This window comes from Phyllobates terribilis, unplaced genomic scaffold (genome assembly GCF_046119375.1).
Source record: "Phyllobates terribilis strain yellow unplaced genomic scaffold, ASM4611937v1 Scaffold_1__5_contigs__length_1240528914, whole genome shotgun sequence".
NCBI lineage: Eukaryota > Metazoa > Chordata > Amphibia > Anura > Dendrobatidae > Phyllobates > Phyllobates terribilis.
In genome coordinates, this window is record NW_027362761.1 from 1,158,042,488 (window position 1) to 1,158,070,077 (window position 27,590).

Below are 27,590 nucleotides of genomic sequence, written 5' to 3' on the forward strand. Positions count from 1 at the left end.
CCCTCTGTAGGCTCTAGTAACTAGAAGTCTCAGCAGTTTCATTTTGTGTCTCTTTCTCCCTCCAGCTTCTTTCCTCTCCATAGACTTCTATTAGCAGCAGTAATAGTTTAATCCCTCACTGGAGACAGATCTGTAGACAGATTTGAGCAGTTTATGAGAGTGAATGATTATTACAGGGAAAGAAGAAGTGACTGATGAGTGGGGAAATATACATATTTTCTAATAAAACATATTACAAAGGTTCTTATATTACTTTGTGCTGTTGATTTACCAAAAAAATAAAAAAGTAACTACTGTAGACAGATGTGTTGAAAGATTTGAGCAGTTTATAAGCGTGAATGATCATTGCAGGGAGAGATGAAATGACTGATACATGGGAAATATTAATTTTTTTCTAATAAGACATCTTACAAAGTTTCTAATATTTGCTTCTACTGTTCATTTATGATAAAAAAAAATAAACGAGGAATTACTAAAGAAAGAGTTGTAGATAGATCTGAGCAGTTTATGACCTTGAATGATCAGTGCAGGAAAAAAGTGGCTGATTAATGGGGAAATATACATGTTTTCTAATAAAACATATTACAAAGTTTCTTATGTTCACTCGTACTGTTAATTTATGATACAAAAAATAGAAAAGTAGCTACCATAGACAGATCTGTTGACAGATTAGAGCTGTTTATGAGAGTGAATGGTAATTGCAGGGAGACACTAAATGACTTACAGTATAAGTGGGAAATATACTTTAGTTTTCTATTAAGACATATTACAAAGTTTTTAATATTCACTTCTACTGTTGATTTATGATAAACAATAAAAAATAGCTATTGAAGACAGAGCTGTAGACAGATTTGAGCAGTTTATGAGCTTGATCATGTACATGTACTATGATTGATCAGTACAGGGAAAAATCGTGGCTGATTAGTGGAGAAAGAAATATTTTTCTGTAATAAGACATATTACAATGCTTTTTTTCTAAACTTTTTCTTCATTTATCAGATCTGAACATGAAGATGGCCAGATAAAATATCCAATGTCGCTCAGTACTGTAAAACCGAATGTCCATCACAATTTAGTTTCATGTCAATTATTAGGTCTTAAACTCCTGAGCTCCCCCTGCTGGAGGTTTCTAGTAGGCATATTGAAATTGTCTTCAATCTATGGAAGATAAGCAATCTTAAAGGGGTTGTCTCAACATCTCTAATGGGTAAAATTGCAAAGTGCATATAAAAACATGATTAAAAATCCTAATAGTGGGATTTTTTAAGAGTATTATGTATAAAGGGTGGCTGGTCTCCTAAGCAAGGAGTGCGGTGCTTACAACCCTTTTCTATAGAGTATGCAAGCGCTGCTCTGAAGCTCGCCAGATCACATGATCGGGCCAGTTTCAGTGCCCCTGCGATCCTTTGATGCTGCAAAGACAAAGCTGCCTGTGTATAGTTCAGGCCAGCCCAAAATGTCAATCAATCAGAAGCACACAGCCACAAACAGCCAGGGGAGAGGTTTGCTCTTGTTAGACAACCCCTTTAAGATCAACTGGGTTTCTTTGGCTTCTCCATACAAAAAATTGTTCTTAAAGAGAAACTGTCATCTTAATTTTTATTTAATAAATCAATAGTACACATGAAAATAAGCAACTTTTATTTCTTATCAGAGAAATCTGCTTCTTTCTTCTCCTGGATTGATCTTTCATTCTCAAATTTATGGGTCAAGTTTGTAAAATCTGTATTGAGACAGACTTTCCCATTACTGAGATTGGAGGTGACAGTTGGTGCTTTTAAAATTATATGGAGGAAGGAGGAGCTAGAGGAACACAGACATTCCGCTGCAAGTTCTCCGGAAAGGACAGTTACACTTCTCCATAGAACTTTATGAGCACCAACTGTCATCACCTATCTCAGTAATGGGAAAAAGGAAACCTCATAAATCCTAGTGACAAGTGATCTGCTCCTGTTACGATACTGGCTTAGTACTGCTGGAAACCAATAGAAATAATCCGTAGATAGGCAAGAACAATCTAGGTAAGAATGTTCAGGAGCTTGGAGACTGGAAACTAGGCTAACAGCTAGACACAATACTCAAGCACTTAGTAAAAGGCAATTGCAGAACACAACAGCAGCCTCCAGTGGTAAGGAGTGGGATTGCAGAAAAATTATTAAGGTGAACAATAGCAGCCAGTAGTGGTCAAACTGTAGAAGGACAACTGGAATTCTGACAGCTCCACAGACAGCCTCAGGGGTGGTTGTCTTTTGGTGGAAATCATAGGTTTTGTTACAGTGACTATGATTGCTGGATGATGGTGTGATGTGCCGGTTCAAATGCTAATGAAAATAACTACTAAAAAGAATATTCAGGTCCATGTTCCAATCTATAGGGGGCAGTGATGTGTTTTTATACACTGACAAGCAAAAGGGTAACAATGTTTTGACCTTTTGACTTTCAGGCTCCATATCTCTCCATCCACTACTGCTTCAAACATGAGACTGCCATCATTTTATAGACAATCATCTTGGCAATCTCATATATAAATGTGACTTGCATCTATTTAGCATATGATTAGTTATGCAGATTCTTGTCATGTCGCTGCATTGTTACTGTTTTGCTCCTAAAAGTCTAAAATTTTAATTTTTAATATTTTTTAAATCCACCTTTGGCTTTAAGCACTGCCTGAATGAATTCTTCTGGGCATGTTCTCTATCAGGTTCCAGCATGTCTCCACCAACATCTGATCTCAGCTCTCTTCTACACGTTCCCATAGTTGGTGCATGCTGTTGGACTCACTCGGGTATGTATACAGCTTTTTCTTCTACTCTACACACAAGTGATAGATTCATTTGAGATCTGGGGACTGTGGGGACAATCCAGCTCCTCGACGTCATTGTCATTGAACCATTTCTTGGCCAATCTTGATGTCTGCTTTGGGTCATTGTCCTGCTGGAACACTATGTCATCCTTTTTATACCCATAGTACTTGAATGTACGAAGTAACTCGTCTTGCAGGATACTCACATATAGCTCAGCATTGAGACCACCATCGATCCTGGTCAAGTATCCAACTTCATTGGCTGTGAAGCATCCCCATATCATCAGGCTTCCTCCAATAAACTTAACAGTTCCTTCAATTTCTCCACCCGTTCGCCCCTTTTTCCCTTATTTCTTCCAGACCCATTTGCACCCATCAGAGCTTCGCCTATTGACTTTCGTCTCATCGCTCCCAGTCTCCCGTTTCTAATCTTTCACTTTTCGTACTTTTTCTCAGACTCGAGCTGACACTTCTTATGAGGATATTGAAGTCGCGGCTTCTTCACCTTTTTTCTGGCCACCATTCCAGACTTGTGTAACGTGCGTTGCCCGGTGCTCGCATGGACGTCTGTGATCTATTACGAAGCTTATGAGCCTCCTCCGCTGTCGTGTTTGTCGCACCAGAGCTGATAGACCTTGTGATGAGCGACTTGTTCACTCCGATATTTTGCCTGGACGTCACCTTTTGGCTATTGGATGGACTTCATTTCACATTCTTCCTACTGTCATGGCGCTCACATGATGCAGTTTGGCAATTTTCTTGGCCGAGAGGCCGATATCGATGAGCTGGATGATGCAGTTTCTCTTTTCTTGGGAAATCTTCTTCATGGAAGCTCCTTGAGTGAAATTTCTCTTGGGAATCGACCCAATAACACACGGAGCTATTAGGGAATGTGAGAACAGGTTGTAATTTGTAGTAAACAAGAAGAAAAAGATTTTTCCACCATCAGGAGCAAAACAGTAACAATGCAGCGACATGACAAGAATCTGCATAACTAATCATATGCTAAATAGTAGTCAAATTTATGTATTCGATAGCCAAGAAGATTGTCTATAAAATGATGGAAGTCTCACGTTCAAAGCAGAAGTGGATGGAGAGATATGGAGCCTGAAAGTCAAAAGTTCAAAACATTGTTACTAGTGATGAGCGAGTGTGCTCAGTTACCCCTTTCACCGAGTAAACTCGGGTGCTGACCGAATATTTTCGTCATGCTCGTCAACTATGTTCGAGTCACAGCGGCTGTTAGACAGCTGCGACACATGCAGGGATTGCCTGTTCGTTAGTCAATCCCTGCATGTCTCGTAGCTATTTAACAGCCCAGCTCAGCATTTCGCTCACTCCCTCACAGCACCTTTCTTTCCTCTCTATGCAGTTTTTTAGGGGCGGCATGCAAGGATCACACAGCTCAGCGTTTCGCTCACTCCCTCCCGGTACCACTCTTTCCCCTCTATGCGAGAATCACACAGCTCAGTGTTTTGCTCACTCCCTCCCGGTACCACTCTTTCTCCTCTATGCGAGAATCACTCAGCTCAGCGTTTCGCTCACTCCCTCCCGGTACCACTCTTTCCCCTCTATGTGAGAATCACACAGCTCAGTGTTTCGCTCATTCCCTCCAGGTACCACTCTTTCCCCTCTATGCGAGAATCACAGAGCTCTGCGTTTCGCTCACTCCCTCCCGGTACCACTCTTTCTCCTCTATGCGAGAATCACACAGCTCAGCGTTTTGCTCACTCCCTCCCGGTACCACTCTTTCCCCTCTATGTGAGAATCACACAGCTCAGCATTTTGCTCACTCCCTCCCGGTACCACTCTTTCCCCTCTATGTGAGAATCACACAGCTCAGCGTTTCGCTCACTCCCTCCCGGTACCACTCTTTCTCCTCTATGCGAGAATCACTCAGCTCAGCGTTTCGCTCACTCCCTCCCTTTACCACTCTTTCCCCTCTATGTGAGAACCACACAGCTCAGTGTTTCGCTCATTCCCTACAGGTACCACTCTTTCCCCTCTATGCGAGAATCACACAGCTCTGCGTTTCGCTCACTCCCTCCCGGTACCACTCTTTCTCCTCTATGCGAGAATCACACAGCTCAGCGTTTTGCTCACTCCCTCCCGGTACCTCTCTTTCCCCTATATGTGAGAATCACACAGCTCAGCGTTTCGCTCACTCCCTCCCGGTACCACTCTTTCCCCTCTATGCGAGAATCACACAGCTCAGCGTTTCACTCACTCCCTCTCGGTACCACTCTTTCCCCTCTATGCGAGAATCACACAGCTCAGCGTTTCGCTCACTCCCTCCCGGTACCACTCTTTCCCCTCTATGCGAGAATCACACAGCTCAGCGTTTCACTCACTCCCTCCCGGTACCACTCTTTCCCCTCTATATAAGAATCACACAGCTCAGCGTTTCGCTCACTCCCTCCCGGTACCTCTCTTTCCCCTCTATATGAGAATCACACAGCTCAGCGTTTCGCTCACTCCCTCCCGGTACCTCTCTTTCTCCTCTATGCGAGAATCACACAGCTCAGCGTTTCGCTCACTCCCTCCCGGTACCACTCTTTCCCTTCTATGCGAGAATCACTCAGCTCAGCGTTTCACTCACTCCCTCCCGGTACCACTCATTCCCCTCTATATGAGAATCACACAGCTCAGCGTTGCGCTCACTTCCTCCCGGTACCTCTCTTTCCCCTCTTTATGAGAATCACACAGCTCAGCGTTTCGCTCACTCCCTCCCGGTACCTCTCTTTCTCCTCTATGCGAGAATCACACAGCTCAGCGTTTCGCTCACTCCTTCCCGGTACCACTCTTTCCCTTCTATGCGAGAATCACTCGGCTCAGCGTTTCGCTCACTCCCTCCCGGTACCACTCTTTCCCCTCTATGTGAGAATCACACAGCTCAGTGTTTCGCTCATTCCCTACAGGTACCACTCTTTCCCCTCTATGCGAGAATCACACAGCTCTGCGTTTCGCTCACTCCCTCCCGGTACCTCTCTTTCCCCTCTATGTGAGAATCAAACAGCTCAGCGTTTCGCTCACTCCCTCCCGGTACCACTCTTTCCCTTCTATGCGAGAATCACTCGGCTCAGCGTTTCGCTCACTCCCTCCCGGTACCTCTCTTTGTCCTGTGTGAAGTTTTTTAGGGGCGGCATGCAATTTCAATAATCTAAAATACTGTCTATGCCTCCATTGCAGACGTTTGAGCCCGATGGTGACACAAATCACGGGTCAGACACATTTACTGGCATGAGAAAAAAAAATTAATAATGTAGTCGAAAATGAGTAATTGCTGGCTATGTGATTTCTGCAGGCTACATAATAGTGTATAATACCATATATCCCAATAATATGTACGTGACAATTGGTCAAATGTAAATCGGCCATTTTCTAATGGCTCGCTCACAATGGAGGCAGCGGAGGGCGGCACTGCCTGTGTGCTGCACTACATGAGACTCCTCTGCGTACTCTACCTGTTCAGCTCGTCCTCCACCTGCCTCTGATATAGAGCGCCCTCTCTCAGTATGGCCGCCGCATTCAGTCTCACTGGGACATTGTCCACCTGGAGGGAATAAATATGGAAGAAAACGCTCTCCAATCAATATTGCTAGGATTCATAATCTGGTGCTCCCTGCACACCGGCACCAGGTCTCCCCCTGTGCAAAGAAGGCCACCTCCGCTCCATATCTGTGCCTACTGTCTCCACAGAGCTCAGCACTAGCTGTATACATCCGTGTGCACAGAGCTCCCCCTAGTGGTAATTTTACATAAAATGGATTGTATATTTTTTTCTAAGAGGCAGGTGATGTGATAAGCCGCGGTGCCACCAGTCCCCATCGGTCTCCATTTACTTCCGGTCACGTGCCATCTAGGCATGAGGACAATAGGTGTCATCAATATCACATTAGTAGGGGTCCGACACCCGACATCCCCACCGATCAGCTGTTACGTGCAGTGGTCGGGTGTAAGCAGTGCACAGCGCCACACACTGTAGTGGCCGCTCCTGGTACTGCAGGTCAGCTCTTATTCTCTCCAATAGGAGCGGAGATTTTTGAAGTTGCCACCAACATCCGAGCAGCTGATTGATGGGGGTGTCAGGTGTCAGACCCCCACTGATCTCATACTGATGACTTATTCTCTGGAAAACCTGTTTAAGCCCAAAAAAACCCTTTAAATATTCCAGGACTCTCTGTCGGCACAGCTGAGACTGTTTGGAAGAACATTGATCCTTGCAAGTCAACCAGTGGGCACAAAGCAAGACTTATATGCCGTCCATAAGATGGCAGAAGATGGAGAATCCTGCGACCAGATGTGTCACTCATCCATGGAAACAGCAAATATCCCCCACGGGTTACACAGAATTGGAGTATGTGCACAATTGTGGAGGTTTTGGAGCAAAAGCTGAGCGAAAACTTTCCAACTCCTCCTCCAAATCTCAAAACTCCTCAAAAACTTGGGTTTTCTGCAAAAACTCAGCAAAAAGACTCAGGTGTGGCCGTAGCCGTAGGGTATTTTGAAGTCTCAGAACCACTTTCTATGTAAGAACGACTTGCGGGTCTTATGTTCTGTCTTTTCAGACATTTTTTTAACCACTTCATGTCTCCAAAAGTGTCAAATGGGTAACAGAAGCGGCGTACATTCTGAAGACGATTTCCGCTATGAAGTCGCTCCATACATACAATAAAAGTTAGATTAGCATTCACGTCTTGAAAAATGCTCGCGTTTTATTCATTGCTTGATGGATATAAAGAAAATAAAAAAAAAGACAGAAAATAGTCTCCCAAAAAGTGGTTAAAAACTGCTAAAAAAATACAGTAGATGCCTCCTTAAAGCATCAAAGTTTCCTAGAGCGGTTTCCGTACGAAAATCTCCAATGAAAATTGAAAAAGCAAAACTGTAGTGTGAACATACCCTAAAGGTATGCGAACGGAGAGTTTCTTTGAAGAGTCTTTTGAAACAAGTCCACTTCGAAAAAACTTAAGAAATGGTTAAAGTGGTTTACACAAGAAAATGAGTCGGCTGTAAAATGACTCTGTGTGCACAGAGCCCTAGACTCACCTTCTTTATCGGAGGCGGCTGGAGTTTCGTTTTGTTAAAGGACAATTTGTCATCTTCTTCTTTCCTTATTTCGGATAAAACGCGCTGTAAAGACACCGGAAAATGTTAAAAACTCGATCCAGCCATGAGTTGTGACATTTATTCAGTCAGTATGGCACCACCTGGTGTTCATAATGTATAGCAACGTGCGCATCCACCTATTAAGAGCTGGTGGACGCACATGCTCAGTCACTCTCCCCACAGCCAGATCTCTGCACAGTCATCCCCTCTTCACTCCAGAGCAGGTATTGGAAAAACATTTCTCTCTGGTTGTCAGGAAAGGAGCAGAGTCTGCACAGTAATTAGCAGAACAGCTGAGAACACTGCTTCTATAGGGGTAGTTAGAAGGGACAACATTAGCAGCTGCCAGAGGGGGAAGGAGACTGATTTTATACAGACCTGCCCACAAAAGCACTACTTGGGACAAATGGAAGTAGAAACTATTAGAAAGAGTGTTTTTCTTTATTCTAGAAACATTGAAAATTATTTAAAAAAAAAAAACACAAACAGCTAATACCAACCTTTAGGGACTTTTGTTATGAGAATGATTCATGGGATAATCCATTTCAATCATGAGAGAACATCATTGTTAAGCACCCTTAACACATGAACATATCCATTCTTTGTTTCTCCAATATCAGTCACTGAGGGGCTCTCGAGGTTTCCCTATATGTATTAGATTATATTATTAGCTGGTACTGATAGAATTGATGGATTTGGATAGTAATCTATGGAGTGTGGGCAGCTTGAAGAGGACCTGACATATCTAGAGCATAATTTTTTGTATAGTACTGTGATGCTAGTCACTGCTCAGGGACAAGCCATGAGGTTGGGTAGTCAAGCGGTCCGGGGTCAGATACCAAGAGGGCTCATCATAAAGTAAGGGGAAAGATAGAGGCGTAGTCAGGTCATGGTCCGAGGTCAGAATTCCAGGAAGGTAGCGGATCAAAATAAAGGGGCTAGGCAAAGGGATGGTCAAAGGCAAATCCAAGGTCGGGCAACAAAGATCAGAATACAAGACAGGGAGCACAGAGCAAACACATACCACTTGAGCTAAGCTACAACTGGCAGTAATTGGAGGCAGAGAACCAGCTAAGGAGCCAGGTAATCACTCAGAACAGGAGACACATGGAGGAAGCCTGGCACATCCTTGCCCTGACTAGGCGGCTGGACTGTCACTCAGCACACTGTCAGGAGTAATAATATATTCTTCCATCTATGAATAGTGTTCCAAAGGTAATGGATTGGTAGCAACAATCTACTGCAAATATAAAAAACTAGTGTCATATCTTGAGGGGGTGTCCACAATAACAAGAGGTTGTCTGTGCGCCACTTCAATAGAAAGCAATGGTCCAGATCAGGGATGTCAAACTCAAACACACAGAGGGCCAAAATGAAAAACTTAGACAAAGTCGCAGGTCAACCACTATACAGTATAATGGCCCCACATAGTCCTCCATACAGAATAATGGGCCCCATATAGTCCTCCATATAGTATAATGGGCCCAACACAGTCCTCCATACAGTATAATGGCCCCACATAGTCCTCCATACAGAATAATGGGCCCCACACAGTCGTCCATATAGTATAATGGGCCTCACATAGTCCTCCATACAGTATAATGACCCCCCATAGTCCTCCATACAGTATAATGGGCCCCACATAGTCCTCCATACAGAATAATGGGCCCACATAGTCCTCCATATAGAATAATGGGCCCCACATAGTCCTCCAACCAGAATATTGGGCCCCACATAGTCCTTCAACCAGAATACTGGGCCCCCCATAGTCCTCCATACAGAATAATGGCCCAACATAATCCTCCATACAGAATAATGGCCCCACATAATCCTCCATACAGTATAATGGCCCCATATAGTCATCCATATAGTATAATGGGTTCCACATAGTCCTCCGTACAGTATAATGGGCCACACATAGTCCTCCATACAGTATAATGGCCCCACATAGTCCTCCATACAGTATAATGGGTTCCACATAGTCCTCCATACAGAATAATGGGCCTCACATAGTCCTCCATACAGTATAATGGGCCTCACATAGTCCTCCATACAGTATAATGGGCCCACATAGTCCTCCATACAGTATAATGGGCCTCACATAGTCCTCCATACAGTATAATGGGCCCACATAGTCCTCCATACAGTATAATGGTCCTCTTTAAGGGTTGTCCCAGCAATCAGACTCCACTGATGTCCTAGTGAAATGCTGGCACTTACAGCAGTGGGGAAGCTCCTTCACAGGGCTTGTTCCTACCTGTTGATCCAATAGGGATTATTCATGGATGGGGAAAGGTCAAGATGGCGCTGCTGTACCCACGGGGGCATTGCACTTACCTTGGTTTTCTCTGACTTCTCGGGGTTGGCACAATTGAACTGCCCCATGTTTGCTTCCATTAACAGCTCCTGAAATGAAGAATGAGAAGATAATACACATCATAAAGACGGAAGGGCATACAGACGTCACAGCAAAATCTCCCTGCTAAGGATGTGCCTTGTATCAGCCAGAGAGGAGAGCCCGTGCAAAGGGTCGTTCCTGCACTGGCAGACTTGGCACAAAATTCCATTTTTTCATGGCTTCTGAGCAAAACAGAGACATCTAGCTGAATACAGGTGATATGAACTGACCACAAAGTATGTTTTGGATGATTTATTACTGAAATAACTTTTATTACACTGGATCATAATAACTTAATAATCAAAAAAACTTACGCCCCTGTGATGTATGATTTGTCCACTAGATGGCGCATCTATGAAAGTATTTACTGCGTGGATGACCATGCACTGTAGAGGCAAACTGGGAAGAGTACAAGCTGGGGGGCAGCAACCCTGAGGGTCAACACCTATTAACACTCCCGATGGGTCTCACAAATATTCCAAATATCAATATGTCGCATATTTTGGAGTCATTGTAAGTCTGTAGAAGAGAAATAATATTTCTTCAGTTTTATTATTAATTGGTTTAACTTATTTTGTTGTTTTAACTTGTTTTGTTTTTAAAAACTTTGCAAGTCCCTCAACTGTTTCCCTGCACGACCACCTTCAGCTATCTCTGCACGACCACCTTCTGCTATCTCTGCACGACCACCTTCTGCTATCTCTGCACGACCACCTTCTGCTATCTCTGCACGACCACCTACTGCTATCTCTGCACGACCACCTACTGCTATCTCTGCACGACCACCTACTGCTATCTCTGCACGACCACCTACTGCTATCTCTGCACGACCACCTACTGCTATCTCTGCACGACCACCTACTGCTATCTCTGCACGTCCAGACACTGCTATCTCTGCACGACCATCTACTGCATTCTCTGCACGACCACCTTCTGCTATCTCTGCACGACCATCTACTGCTATCTCTGCAAGACCCTCTACTGCTATCTCTGCACGTCCAGACACTGCTATCTCTGCACGACCATCTACTGCTATCTCTGCACGACCGTCTATTGCTATCTCCGCACGACCGTCTATTGCTATCTCTGCACGTCCAGACACTGCTATCTCTGCAAGACCCTCTACTGCTATCTCTGCACGTCCAGACACTGCTATCTCTGCAAGACCCTCTACTGCTATCTCTGCACGTCCAGACACTGCTATCTCTGCACGTCCAGACACTGCTATCTCTGCACGTCCAGACACTGCTATCTCTGCACGTCCAGACACTGCTATCTCTGCACGACCATCTACTGCTATCTCTGCACGACCGTCTATTGCTATCTCCGCACGACCGTCTATTGCTATCTCTGCACGTCCAGACACTGCTATCTCTGCAAGACCCTCTACTGCTATCTCTGCACGTCCAGACACTGCTATCTCTGCAAGACCCTCTACTGCTATCTCTGCACGTCCAGACACTGCTATCTCTGCACGTCCAGACACTGCTATCTCTGCACGTCCAGACACTGCTATCTCTGCACGTCAAGACACTGCTATCTCTGCATGACCATCTATTGCTATCTCTGCACGACCACCTACTGCTATCTCTGCACGACGACCTACTGCTATCTCTGCACGACCACCTACTGCTATCTCTGCACGACCACCTACTGCTATCTCTGCACGACCACCTACTGCTATCTCTGCACGACCATCTACTGCTATCTCTGCACGACCATCTACTGCTATCTCTGCACGACCACCTACTGCTATCTCTGCACGATCATCTACTGCATTCTCTGCACGACCATCTACTGCATTCTCTGCATGACCATCTACTGCATTCTCTGCATGACCATCTACTGCATTCTCTGCACGACCATCTACTGCATTCTCTGCACGACCACCTTCTGCATTCTCTGCACGACCATGTACTGCATTCTCTGCACGATCATCTACTGCATTCTCTGCACGACCATCTACTGCATTCTCTGCACGACCATCTACTGCATCCTCTGCACGACCATCTACTGCATTCTCTGCACGACCACCTACTGCTATCTCTGCACGACCATCTACTGCATTCTCTGCACGACCACCTTCTGCTATCTCTGCACGACCATCTACTGCTATCTCCGCAAGACCATCTACTGCTATCTCTGCAAGACCCTCTACTGCATTCTCTGCATGGCCAGACACTGCTATCTCTGCACGTCCAGACGCTGCTATCTCTGCACGTCCAGACACTGCTATCTCTGCACGACCACCTACTGCTCTCTCTGGGCGTCCATCTACTGCTATCTCTAGAAGACCCTCTACTGCTCTCTCTGGGCGTCCATCTACTGATATCCTGCCCGCCTCTCTACTGTTACCCTGCACGGTCATCTACTGACACCCTGCATATACTTCCACTGCCACGCTGCACATTCATCTACTTCCACCCTGCATGTCCTTTTATTGCCACCCTGCACTTCCCTTTCCTGCTACCCTGCACATACTTCTACCCTGCTCCCTCTTTTTGTCTTGTGTCCTACCTCTCTTTACCTCTGTTTTGTCTCTGACCTACGCCTATACAGCTGGTCTACCTGTCCTTGCGCTGCCATCCAATCTCTCCCAGGTCAGCAGTGTCAGTGCGGGGAGCTGTGTACAGAGGACGGTGTTGTGGGTCCGGTCAGTGTTCGGAGTGATGATCCCCCTGAATAGCTGAGGTGCCTGTCCATTGTCAGACGTGGGCAGAATCGTGCTGTATGGAGGCTTTTTCTGCCGTCTATCGGTAATCGCAGTAATGGGGCTGTTCCTATTGACGAGCTGCTCTGTTGATTTAACAGCTTTTATACAGAGAACAATCGTCCTTGCAGTGTTCCCTGTCAGGACGGCGTTTATCACATATGCTGACATGTTGCAAAAGAGGAATTGACAAGACCCGGCCAAAATAATTAACAGGGAAAGTAACGCTGGCAATTCTGATGAGGGACACGGCACCTTAGTCTATGGTATTATTGGCCACGGGCCGCTTCCACCTTCAGCTGTGAGGGTGACCTATCCCCATGGGAAAAACTATAGGGGGGCCAAACAGGTAGGAACACTTGGACCCTGGTGCTTGAGGGTCTCCACAATTAAATATTTTCTATTTGAGACTAGACGCTTCAAGTTACGGCTGTGAATATTCCGGCACCCCTTCAATAGATACCGCATGTAGTAGAGAAAAATTGTAAAATCCATAAAGACATCTCCGGAGTGAGGACATATCATTCTCACATTGAACATATTTTATTATTTATAACAGGGAAAGTGAGAACCTCCATTGAAGTAGGACCTCCTGCCGTGAACAGGTAATTACCACAAGGGGATCTGATGAGAACCAGCCAACAAACCTAGGATTCGTATACTCAGAGGCAGAAAAGTACAGGGGTTTCCTCTGTTCAAAGGAATTAGCTTTCTTTGTTCAAACAAATTTTCTCATACTTTCTGGAGCCAGTGGTCAGTGATGAATATTGGGATTTGCATCGATCCGATATTTATGACAGATATATTTTCGCCATCGTAGTGAAAGGACAAACATAACACAATCACTCACATCAGCGTAAGGGCGACTAAACGCCTCCAACTTATAATCGTCAGGATGGATGATGCTATCCATGCCATATTTCATCTCTATAGAAAGGTAAAATAGTAATAGGAAACATGACAACAATATCACCGTCTGGGACCTCCAGGGGTGAAGATATCCTGATAGTTGGGAATCTCATAACCTTCTAAAAGACCTAGTACATCCCATGACCAGACCCCATATGAGCTCACCAAAGAGAGGCATGAGGGCGTAACCGTGATCTAATAAAAATCAGAGTTTGGGTTTTGGTCATTTGTCAGTCCTGGAAGGCACAGCTTGCTGTAGTTATGCCCGTTTCCTAAAGGAGTACCTCCGCTAAGCTCTGAGTCATTTCTGTTACCCAGGTTTAGTACTTTTTTATCTCTATTATATGTAATTGTTTATATTGTATTGTTTTGTTCCCATTTTGTATTGTCTTGTATATTTTTAAAAACACTGCCTACTTTTCCAGATGAAATCTAGAAAATGGAAACAGCACCCCTTAAGCAATACGCTTCCGGTAAAGGGTGTCCAATCGGCCTGTAAAACCTTTTGGTAGTGGCAGCTAGTAGTTCATTTTGTTATTGTGGAGTTGGCAGTTACCGTATCGGGGGTATATATTGTGACAAAGTCGCTGACAAAGTACTAAAGGGGAGATATGTAGCACTGAGGTTGTTAGTTTCAGTAATATACAGTAATATATTCAGTAAAAATCATCCAGCACACTAAGTGCTGAGAGGAGTTAATCAGCTATGTTTAGTGCTAGGATGATTGAGCAGCTGTAGAGTTTCAGGAGTCCAGAGGATAAATACCCAGCTTTCTAGAGCAGTGTGTGGCGTGAGTCTGGAGGTGAAAGTTCTGGAGCTGTGTTTTTGTGTTAAGGAAAGCTAGACCTTGTGTTGATTGTTCCTGAAGCGGACGAATTCCCGTAGCAACAAAGCCTATGCCATATGTTATGTTTTGTTTTCCTGTTAAGCCGGGAAGGCCGTGTTTGTTTTGCTAACTCTGCACTGGTTTTATGCTGTACTTTTAATAAAACCAGTGGAATATTTGAAGAACCAGTGTTCCTGTGTCTACCTCTATGTGCAGCCGAGTGAGCCGATCTACCACAATATTTACACTACCGTTCAAAAGTCTGGGGTCATTTAGAAATTTCATTATTTTTGAAAGAAAAGCACATTTTTTTTCAATGAAGCTAACATTAAATGAATCAGAAATACACTCTATACATTGTTAATGTGGTAAATGACTATTCTAGCTGCAAACGTCTTGTTTTTATTGCAGTATCTACATAGGTGCATAGAGGCCCATTTCCAGCAACCACCACTCCAGTATTTTAATGGTACATTGTGTTTGCTAACTGTGTAAGTGTGACGCCTCGCTCCCGCTCGCTGGCCCTACCCTGAGAGACGGGGGTACTCGGAACCGGGCCTCCTGGTGTAAGGTGGATGCAGTCGCCCAGGGTCATCACAGTAAAAATAAGGGACAGGAGGGACGGTGGTAATCGAGTGGATGTAATGACTACGCCACCTGTGGTGCCTGGTGATTTGCCACCAGCGCTGCGGTAGTCCTCTGAGGTGGGATGTCGTGGCAGCAGAAGATGGTACTACTCCCCACAGGCGGAGCAGGGCCTCAGGGCAGAGAAGACGGATCAGGGGGGTCGTAGTGGGTGGTACGGTGTGGTGTTGCGCTAAAATAAGGGACCGGAGGCAATGGATGCAGTCTTCCAAGTTTACTCATGTTGTTAGGTGTCAGCTGCAAGGTTTCTCCTTGCTCCTCACGGCGCGCTGCGGCCACCAGGAAGGGGTTCAGCATACTCCGGGTAGTTCAGGTGCATCAATCAGGACCCCCTGCACCAGAGTGTTCCTAGACTTTCCCACTAGGTCCTCTCATGTCCGTATGTGGTGCGTGTTACAAGGCTGGGTCTCCCTCTGGCTTTACACAGAACAAGGGTACGGGTGGCAACTCCGCTCCATCCGTTACCCAGTGGGATCCTCTAAGCCTCCGGGCTTTTCTGACTAGGACATGAAGTAACAAAGCCAGATATCGGGGGCCGGTACCCCTTTTGCAGCAGAAATCTCTGACTAGGCCAGAATAGTGAGGACAGGTGGGGTATGCCGCTCCGTCTGCATCCCCTGGGATCCTTTTACCTGTGGAGCTTGTCTCCTCTGCTCCCCTCCAGGCCTTCTTAGGTAGGGACCTTGACCGGGTAGAGATAGCCGTTAACTCTAGCCCGCTCCTCGCCTCAAGGCCGGAGACCGTGTATCTCCTGTCAGCTGCAGGTTCCACCGGAAAACCACGTTCAGTGATGAAGACCACAATCAAAGGACCTTGAACCTAAGATGGCCATTGATTAAATATGATAGAATGAGTGTAACCTAAAGTGCGTCCTCCACCCTCACCCACTACATGATTCCCCCTATCTTTTGGTTCCCCCCATCTCCTCTATCCCGGCTGGGGCAGCACTATGGTGCCTTAAAGCCCCCTCAGGACAGGAGTGGTGTAGTTTTGAATGGATGGCTGAGTCCCGAGAGGTGCTCCACTCTTACCTCAGAGAGGAGATACCACACCTCGGTCTGAGGTGCAGTACCCCTGTGGCGACTGAACCCTCAGGGGCGCCACATAAGAAGGCTAATGGATGTTTAGAAAACCCTAGAAAACCCTTGCACAAGTATGTTAGCCCAGCTAAAAACGGTTTGGCTGATTTGAGAAGCTATAAAATTGACCTTCCTTTGAGCTAGTTGAGAATCTGGAGCATTACATTTGTTTGTTCTATGAAACTCTCAAAATGGCCAGAAAAAGAGAACTTTCATGTGAAACTCGACAGTCTATTCTTGTTCTTAGAAATGAAGGCTATTCCATGGGAGAAATTGCCAAGAAACTGAAGATTTCCTACAACGGTGTGTACTACTCCCTTCAAAGGAGAGCACAAACAGGCTCTAACCTGAGTAGAAAGAGAAGTGGGAGGCCCCGCTGCACAACTGAGCAACAAGACAAGTACATTAGAGTCTCTAGTTTGAGAAATCGACGCCTCACAACTCCTCAACAGGCAGCTTCATTAAATAGTATACGCAAAACGCCAGCGTCAATGTCTACAGTGAAGAGGCGATTCTGGGATGCTGGCCTTCAGGGCAAAGTGGCAAAGAAAAAGCAACCTCTGAGACTGGCTAATAAAAGGAAAAGATTAATATGCACAAAAGAACACAAACATTGGACAGAGGAAGATTGGAAAAAAGTTTTATGGACAGACGAATCAAAGTTTGAGGAATTTGGATCACACAGAAGAACATTTGTAAGATGCAGAACAACTGAAAATATGCTGGAAGAGTGCCTGACGCCATCTGTCAAGCATGGTGGAGGTAACATGATGGTCTTGGGTTGCTTTGGTGCTGGTAACATGGGAGATTTGTACAAGGTAAATGGGATTTTGAATAAGGAAGGCTATCACTCCATTTTGCAACGCCATGCCATACCCTGAGGACACTGCTTGATTGGAGCCAATTTCATCCTACAACAGGATAATGACCCAAAGCACACCTCCAAATTATGCATGAACTATTTAGGGAAGAAGCAGGCAGCTGGTATTCTATCTGTAATGGAGTGGCCAGCGCAGTCACCAGATCTCAACCCCATTGAGCTGTTGTGGGAGCAGCTTGACCGTATGGTACCAAAAAAGTGCCCATCAAGCCAATCCAACTTGTGGAGGGGCTTCAGGAAGCATGGGGGGAAATTTCTCAAGATTACCTCAGCAAAGTAACAGCTAGAATGCCAAAGGTCTGCAATGCTGGAATAGCTGCAAAGGAGCACTCTGTGACGAAAGCAAAGTTTGAAGGAGAAAATTATTCTTTCTAATAAAAATCATTATTTCTAACCATGTCAATGTCTGGACTATATTTTCTATTCATTTTGCAACTCATTTGATAAATAAAAGTATGAGTTTTCATGGAAAACACAAAATTGTCTGGGTGACCCCAAACTTTTGAACGGTAGTGTATATATATTTCATGTGTTGAAATCAGAGGAGTATATACTATATGCTCACTGTGAGTTTCCTAATAACCGGCCTTATTAGTGGAAGCAGCTGCAGCCTCATCCATCACTCATCAGTCAATTGCGTAATTGTCCTGATAATTGGAGGAGTTGCGTCCCCTGACAAATTGGTGGCAGTGGAGGGATCTGCGTGATCTCTCCAGTGTTATTGCCGACACTGCAAATTTCTCATGAATGTACTTTGGGGAAAATTTAGCAAAGTAGCACTCCGGTGTTAAATGTAATCTTTTGTCCCCATTTTAGTGATTATTGTGTATGAAGTGCTGGCACTGATTCACGTTCCCATTGCCGCTTTCTCCTGGTCTCAGCGCCATTCCGGTCCTCATCGGCACCACATGATCTATCCTGCATTGTGTCCTCACCCGCCTGGAGGGAGTAGATTATTTACATGTAACCCACCTCTGCTTTCTTACGGTTTCTCAGTTTCTTCCCTTGAAGAACGTCTTGGTCTTTGGGACTTTTGTACGTGGTGTTGGGAACCTGTGTGCAGAGATGGCGGACATTTATAGCAAATACTGAGACAACTACTGATATCATTATGCGGACAGGAGACCCTTCCCGTGTGTGAATATTCCCCGCGGCTCGGCCATCACCACTTACATTCCTTATAATAATAAGGATGCTCATGTCTGCACCTCTTGTCCCCCCACCCCATCCTCCTTTCCCCCCATCCTCCTTTCCCCCCATCCTCCTGTCCTTCTTTGCCCCGTCCTCCATTCCCCCCGTCCTCCTTCCCTCCCGTCCTACTTTGCCCCATCCTCCTTTCCTCTGTCCTCCTTTCCCGTCCTCCTTTGCCCCATCCTCCTTTCCCTGATCCTCCCATCCTCCTTTCCTCCCATTCTGCTGTCTTCCTTTGCCCCATCCTCCTTTCCTACCGTCCTCCCATCCTCCTTTCCTCTGGTTCTGCTGTCCTCCTTTGCCCCCGTCCTCCTTTGCCCCCGTCCTCCTTTCCCTCCGTCCTTCTGTTCTCCTGTCCATCTTCTTCATGAATAATGCTCAAAGTAACACAACCCCATTCTGACCGGTCAGGACCCTCAGGGTCAACATGAGGCCAGAACGGGGATTTATACAGGTCCATGCTTCCTCATCATTTACAGATGCAGACACTTTTTATTGTAATACACACCTCAGCTGCTGCAGAACCCCATTATACCCACCCCAGCTGCTGCAGAACCTCACATTACACACAACTTCTGAGGTGTGTATTATGAGGTTGTGCAGCAGCTGAGGTGTATTCTGATGTACTGCAGCGGAGGTGTATTATGAGGTTCTGCGGCAGCTGAGGTGTATTATGAGGTTCTGCAGCAGCTGAGGTGTATTCTGATGTACTGCAGCGGAGGTGTATTATGAGGTTCTGCGGTAGCTGATGTATATTATGAGGTTCTGCAGCAGCTGAGGTGTATTCTGTAGTTCTGCAGCAGCTAAGGTGTATTATGAGGTTCTGCAGCAGCTGAGGTGTATTCTGTAGTTCTGCAGCAGCTGAGGTGTATTATGAGGTTCTGCAGCAGCTGAGGTGTATTATGGAGGTTCTGCAGCAGCTGAGGTGTATTATGAGGTTCTGCAGCAGCTGAGGTGTATTATGAGGTTCTGCAGCAGCTGAGGTGTATTATGGAGGTTCTGCAGCAGCTGAGGTGTATTATGGAGGTTCTGCAGCAGATGAGGTGTATTATGAGGTTCTGCAGCAGCTGAGGTATATTATGAGGTTCTGCAGCAGCTGAGGTGTATTATGAGGTTCTGCAGCAGCTGAGGTGTATTATGAGGTTCTGCAGCAGCTGAGGTGTAGTATGAGGTTCTGCAGCAGCTGAGGTGTATTATGAGGTTCTGCAGCAGCTGAGGTGCATTATGAGGTTCTGCAGCAGCTGAGGTGTATTATGGAGGTTCTGCAGCAGCTGAGGTGTACTATGAGGTTCTGCAGCAGCTGAGGTGTATTATGAGGTTCTGCAGCAGCTGAGGTGCATTATGAGGTTCTGCAGCAGCTGAGGTGTATTATGGAGGTTCTGCAGCAGCTGAGGTATATTATGAGGTTCTGCAGCAGCTGAGGTGTAGTATGAGGTTCTGCAGCAGCTGAGGTGTATTATGAGGTTCTGCAGCAGCTGAGGTGATATTCTATCACTAAAACAGAACCTAAGAATGAAGGCTCAGCAGAACTCAGTGACTGTGGCGCCCCCTAACTGTTTATCCCTGCAAGCTTTGATGAGCATGCAGCGCTAAACCAGAGCGATCTCTTCAGTCCCTGGATTATGGGGACGTTGGACCCAACCAGGAGGAGATGGCAAATGATATCAGACGCCATCACTTTATCAGCCTTTAAAACGATTATACAGGATTAGAAATAAAACAAGAACAGCGCTATCCCTGCCTACAGGTTGTGCGTGGTATTGCAGTGCAGTCCCTGACTGTGGGGTTAATAGACACAGTGGTAGACAGGTTCTGGGACACAAATCTGAATACACAACTGCAGCTGCTGAAGAACCTCGCTGTTCTATAAAGCAGGAGCAGCGAGTGTCAGTCCCATCTTCTGCCCCGCACTGTATAACGCCCCCTAGTGGGCGACCACTGACCGGCTGGTGAGGCTTTTGGACGGGTATTTTCTGTGGCAGCGGCAGAGTTCTGGGCTTCGGCTTTGTTATACTGAACTCCTTCACTTCCGTCACTTTAGAGCCTTTTATTATATCCGGACCGTCCGCCATCTTACTATCAATGGAATCTATTAAGTTCAGCACTTCAGGCTGCCACCTAGTGGAGAAAAAAACGTGCACTCATCGCAGTGTGTAACATAGAGTGAGACGATCAGCAATGAATACAGTTTAGGAAAATCAATGTGCCCTGGCTGCAGGTTGTCAAAAAAATACTCACCCTCCCCAGGTCCAGAGCTGAGTCTCCGCTGCAACTCCCAATGTATGTTATTGTCTGCAGCACTGATGTCAGATCGACAGCGCTGCAGACAATCACTGCTCATGCTGTTATGTCTGGCAGACAAGCTGAACTCAAAGATGTGACGTCAGGGCTTCAGGCAATAACAGAAAACAGAAGTAGAGGCGGAGAATCAGTGCTGGACCAGGGGATGGTGAGTAAGGCACAAATACTTTTTTTTTATTATTACTATTATTATTATATATAAATTCTTTCACAGATTTTTCAGTATTTTTTTCACCCATCGAAAGCAATGAGAAAGTGCAAAAAAAATTGCAGCGTTTATTGCGATTTTTGTAGAAAGAAACTAACTTTATTAAACATGTCCTGTAGACAAATCACATGTAATCCGCTCAAAAAAAGCAGCTAAAAAAAGCATAAAAAAACACAAAAATACACTAAAATCTGCAGCATTTTTAATGCCAAGAGAGCAGGTTTAGCTGAAGACAAAGACACTGCGTGTGAACATAGCTTTACAGCGATCACTATTAGATGAAAATAACATTAACTTTATTTCAGAGACAGGTTTAACTTTCTACACAGTAATATAAAAAAATAGAAAAAAATACTGTATATATTTATTTTATTATTTATTTTTAGATTTTTTGTGCCCTTTTTATATATTTTTTTAACGTGGTAATTCTATAGCCCATGCGCCTAGGTTATACACGCCAAGCTCTGGCCCGCAGGGCGGTTTTATTTGGTCCGCAACACCAGAACCACAACCCATATGTAGGCCCATTATTCTGTATGGAGGACTATGTGGGGCCATTATACTGTATGGAGGACTATGTGGGGCCATTATACTGTATGGAGGACTATGTGGGGCCATTATACTGTATGGAGGACTATGTGGGGCCATTATACTGTATGGAGGACTATGTGGGGCCATTATTCTGTATGGAGGACTATGTGGGGCCATTAAACTGTATGGAGGACTATGTGGGGTCCATTATACTGTATGGATGACTATGTGGGGCCATTATTCTGTATGGAGGACTATGTGGGGCCATTATACTGTATGGAGGACTATGTGGGCCCATTATACTGTATGGAGGACTATGTGGGGCCATTATTCTGTATGGAGGACTATGTGGGGCCATTAAACTGTATGGAGGACTATGTGGGGTCCATTATACTGTATGGATGACTATGTGGGGCCATTATTCTGTATGGAGGACTATGTGGGGCCATTATACTGTATGGAGGACTATGTGGGGCCATTATACTGTATGGAGGACTATGTGGGCCCATTATACTGTATGGAGGACTATGTGGGGCCATTATACTGTATGGAGGACTATGTGGGGCCATTATACTGTATGGAGGACTATGTGGGGCCATTATACTGTATGTAGGACTATGTGGGGCCATTATACTGTATGGAGGACTATGTGGGGCCATTATACTGTATGGGGGACTATGTGGGCCCATTATACTGTATGGAGGACTATGTGGGGCCCATAATACTGTATGGAGGACTATGTGGGGCCATTATACTGTATGGAGTACTATGTGGGGCGATTATTCTGTATGGAGGTCTATGTGGGGCCCATTATACTGTATGGAGGACTATGTGGGCCCATTATACTATATGGAGGACTATGTGGGGCCATTATTCTGTATGCAGCACTATGTGGGGCCCATTATTTTGTATGGAGGAATTTGTGGGGTCATTATTCTGTATGGAGGACTATGTGGGGCCATTATTCTGTATGGAGGACTATGTGGGGCCATTATTCTGTATGGAGGACTATGTGGGGCCATTATTCTGTATGGAGGACTATGTGGGGCCATTATTCTGTATGGAGGACTATGTGGGGCCATTATTCTGTATGGAGGACTATGTGGGGCCATTATTCTGTATGGAGGACTATGTGGGGCCATTATACTGTATGGAGGACTATGTGGGGCCATTATACTGTATGGAGGACTATGTGGGCCCATTATTCAGTATGGAGGACTATGTGGGCCCATTATTCTGTATGGAGGACTATGTGGAGCCATTATACTGTATGGAGGACTATGTGGGGCCATTATTCTGCATGGAGGACTATGTGGGGCCATTATTCTGTATGGAGGACTATGTGGGGCCATTATTCTGTATGGAGGACTATGTGGGGCCATTATACTGTATGGAGGACTATGTGGGGCCGTTACTCTGTATGGAGGACTATGTGGGGCCATTATTCTGTATGGAGGACTATGTGGGGCCCATTATTCTGTATAGAGGACTATGTGGGGCCCATTATACTGTATGGAGGTCTATGTGGGGCCCATTATACTGTATGGAGGACTATGTGGGGCCATTATTCTGTATGCAGCACTATGTAGGGCCCATTATTCTGTATGGAGGACTATGTGGGGCCATTATTCTGTATGCAGCACTATGTGGGGCCCATTATTTTGTATGGAGGACTATGTGGGCCCATTATACTGTATGGAGGACTATGTGGGCCCATTATACTGTATGGAGGACTATGTGGGGCCATTATTCTGTATGCAGCACTATGTGGGGCCCATTATTCTGTATGGAGGACTATGTGGAGTCATTATTCTGTTTGGAGGACTATGTGGGGCCATTATTATGTATGGATGACTATGTGGGGCCATTATTATGTATGGAGAACTATGTGGGGTCCATTATACTGTATGGAGGACTATGTGGGGCCATTATACTGTATGGAGGACTATGTGGGGCCATTATACTGTATGGAGGACTATGTGGGGCCATTATACTGTATGGAGGACTATGTGGGGCCATTATACTGTATGGAGGACTATGTGGGGCCATTATACTGTATGGAGTACTATGTGGGGCCATTATACTGTATGGAGGACTATGTGGGCCCATTATTCTGTATGGAGGACTATGTGGGGCCATTATACTGTATGGAGGACTATGTGGGGCCATTATTCTGTATGGAGGTCTATGTGGGGCCCATTATACTGTATGGAGGACTATGTGGGTCCATTATACTGTATGGAGGACTATGTGGGGCCATTATTCTGTATGCAGCACTATGTGGGGCCCATTATTTTGTATGGAGGACTAAGTGGGCCCATTATACTGTATGGAGTACTATGTGGGGCGATTATTCTGTATGGAGGTCTATGTGGGGCCCATTATACTGTATGGAGGACTATGTGGGCCCATTATACTATATGGAGGACTATGTGGGGCCATTATTCTGTATGCAGCACTATGTGGGGCCCATTATTTTGTATGGAGGAATTTGTGGGGTCATTATTCTGTATGGAGGACTATGTGGGGCCATTATTCTGTATGGAGGACTATGTGGGGCCATTATTCTGTATGGAGGACTATGTGGGGCCATTATTCTGTATGGAGGACTATGTGGGGCCATTATTCTGTATGGAGGACTATGTGGGGCCATTATTCTGTATGGAGGACTATGTGGGGCCATTATTCTGTATGGAGGACTATGTGGGGCCATTATACTGTATGGAGGACTATGTGGGGCCATTATACTGTATGGAGGACTATGTGGGCCCATTATTCAGTATGGAGGACTATGTGGGCCCATTATTCTGTATGGAGGACTATGTGGAGCCATTATACTGTATGGAGGACTATGTGGGGCCATTATTCTGCATGGAGGACTATGTGGGGCCATTATTCTGTATGGAGGACTATGTGGGGCCATTATTCTGTATGGAGGACTATGTGGGGCCATTATACTGTATGGAGGACTATGTGGGGCCGTTACTCTGTATGGAGGACTATGTGGGGCCGTTACTCTGTATGGAGGACTATGTGGGGCCATTATTCTGTATGGAGGACTATGTGGGGCCCATTATTCTGTATAGAGGACTATGTGGGGCCCATTATACTGTATGGAGGTCTATGTGGGGCCCATTATACTGTATGGAGGACTATGTGGGGCCATTATTCTGTATGCAGCACTATGTAGGGCCCATTATTCTGTATGGAGGACTATGTGGGGCCATTATTCTGTATGCAGCACTATGTGGGGCCCATTATTTTGTATGGAGGACTATGTGGGCCCATTATACTGTATGGAGGACTATGTGGGCCCATTATACTGTATGGAGGACTATGTGGGGCCATTATTCTGTATGCAGCACTATGTGGGGCCCATTATTCTGTATGGAGGACTATGTGGAGTCATTATTCTGTTTGGAGGACTATGTGGGGCCATTATTATGTATGGATGACTATGTGGGGCCATTATTATGTATGGAGAACTATGTGGGGTCCATTATACTGTATGGAGGACTATGTGGGGCCATTATACTGTATGGAGGACTATGTGGGGCCATTATACTGTATGGAGGACTATGTGGGGCCATTATACTGTATGGAGGACTATGTGGGGCCATTATACTGTATGGAGGACTATGTGGGGCCATTATACTGTATGGAGTACTATGTGGGGCCATTATACTGTATGGAGGACTATGTGGGCCCATTATTCTGTATGGAGGACTATGTGGGGCCATTATACTGTATGGAGGACTATGTGGGGCCATTATTCTGTATGGAGGTCTATGTGGGGCCCATTATACTGTATGGAGGACTATGTGGGTCCATTATACTGTATGGAGGACTATGTGGGGCCATTATTCTGTATGCAGCACTATGTGGGGCCCATTATTTTGTATGGAGGACTAAGTGGGCCCATTATACTGTATGGAGGACTATGTGGGCCCATTATACTGTATGGAGGACTATGTGGAGCCATTATACTGTATGGAGGACTATGTGGGCCCATTATACTGTATGGAGGACTATGTGGGGCCATTATTCTGTATGCAGCACTATGTGGGGCCCATTATTCTGTATGGAGGACTATGTGGAGTCATTATTCTGTATGGAGGACTATGTGGGGCCATTATTATGTATGGATGACTATGTGGGGCCATTATTATGTATGGAGAACTATGTGGGGTCCATTATACTGTATGGAGGACTATGTGGGGCCATTATACTGTATGGATGACTATGTGGGGCCATTATACTGTATGGATGACTATGTGGGGCCATTATACTGTATGGAGGACTATGTGGGGCCATTATACTGTATGGAGGACTATGTGGGGCCATTATACTGTATGGAGGACTATGTGGGACCATTATACTGTATGGAGGACTATGTGGGGCCATTATACTGTATGGAGGACTATGTGGGCCCATTATTCTGTATGGAGGACTATGTGGGGCCCATAATACTGTATGGAGGACTATGTGGGGCCATTATACTGTATGGAGGACTATGTGGGGCCATTATTCTGTATGGAGGTCTATGTGGGGCACATTATACTGTATGGAGGGCTATGTGGGCCCATTATACTGTATGGAGGACTATGTGGGGCCATTATTCTGTATGCAGCACTATGTGGGGCCCATTATTTTGTATAGAGGAATTTGTGGGGTCATTATTCTGTATGGAGGACTATGTGGGGCCATTATTCTGTATGGAGGACTATGTGGGGCCATTATTCTGTATGGAGGACTATGTGGGGCCCATTATACTGTATGGAGGACTATGTGGGCCCATTATTATGTATGCAGCACTATGTGGGGCCATTATACTGTATGGAGGACTATGTGGGGCCATTATACTGTATGGAGGACTATGTGGGGCCATTATACTGTATGGAGGACTATGTGGGGCCATTATACTGTATGGAGGACTATGTGGGACCATTATACTGTATGGAGGACTATGTGGGGCCCATTATTCTGTAAGGAGGACTATGTGGGGCCCATAATACTGTATGGAGGACTATGTGGGGCCATTATACTGTATGGAGGACTATGTGGGGCCATTATTCTGTATGGAGGACTATGTGGGGCCATTATACTGTATGGAGGACTATGTGGGGCCATTATTCTGTATGGAGGACTATGTGGGGCCCATTATTCTGTATGGAGGACTATGTGGGGCCCATTATACTGTATGGAGGTCTATGTGGGGCCCATTATACTGTATGGAGGACTATGTGGGGCCCTTTATTCTGTATGGAGGACTATATTGGGGCCCTTTATTCTGTATGGATGACTATATGGGGCCATTATTCTGTATGGAGGACTATGTGGGGCCATTATTCTGTATGGAGGACTATGTGGGGCCATTATTCTGTATGGAGGACTATGTGGGTCCATTATACTGTATGGAGGACTATGTGGGGTCCATTATACTGTATGGAGGACTATGTGGGGTCCATTATACTGTATGGAGGACTATGTGGGGCCATTATACTGTATGGATGACTATGTGGGGCCATTATACTGTATGGATGACTATGTGGGGCCATTATTCTGTATGGAGGACTATGGGGGCCATTATACTGTATGGAGGACTATGTGGGGCCATTATACTGTATGGAGGACTATGTGGGGCCATTATACTGTATGGAGGACTATGTGGGGCCCATTATTCTGTATGGAGGACTATGTGGCGCCATTATTCTGAATAGAGGACTATGTGGGGCCATCATGCTGAATAGAGGACTATGTGTGGCCATTATACTGTATGGAGGACTATGTGGGGCCCATTTCTCTGTATGGAGGACTATGTGGGGCCATTATTCTGTATGGAGGATTATGTGGGGCCCATTATTCTGTATGGAGGACTATGTAGAGCAATTATTCTGTATGGAGGACTATGTGGGGCCCATTATACTGTATGGAGGACTATGTGGGGCCCATTATTCTGTATGGAGGACTATGTGAGGACAATTAGACTGTATGAAGGAT

At 45.5% G+C, this 27,590-nt stretch overlaps 1 protein-coding gene across 3 annotated transcripts in view; it reads right to left on the reverse strand.

Moving 5' to 3' along the window:
* The window catches only part of LOC141162570 (cilia- and flagella-associated protein 99-like), an 82,868-nt gene that overhangs the window by 18,842 nt on the left and 36,436 nt on the right, over window positions 1-27,590 (reverse strand). For all 3 annotated transcript variants that reach the window (XM_073648813.1, XM_073648805.1, XM_073648823.1), the window contains 5 exons: window positions 20,494-20,668; window positions 18,332-18,412; window positions 10,250-10,318; window positions 7,853-7,936; window positions 6,268-6,356 (listed from right to left, as the gene is read on the reverse strand). In XM_073648813.1, coding sequence (XP_073504914.1) covers window positions 6,268-6,356; window positions 7,853-7,936; window positions 10,250-10,318; window positions 18,332-18,412; window positions 20,494-20,668 — 498 coding nt within the window. The remainder of the gene's footprint in view (window positions 1-6,267; window positions 6,357-7,852; window positions 7,937-10,249; window positions 10,319-18,331; window positions 18,413-20,493; window positions 20,669-27,590) is intronic.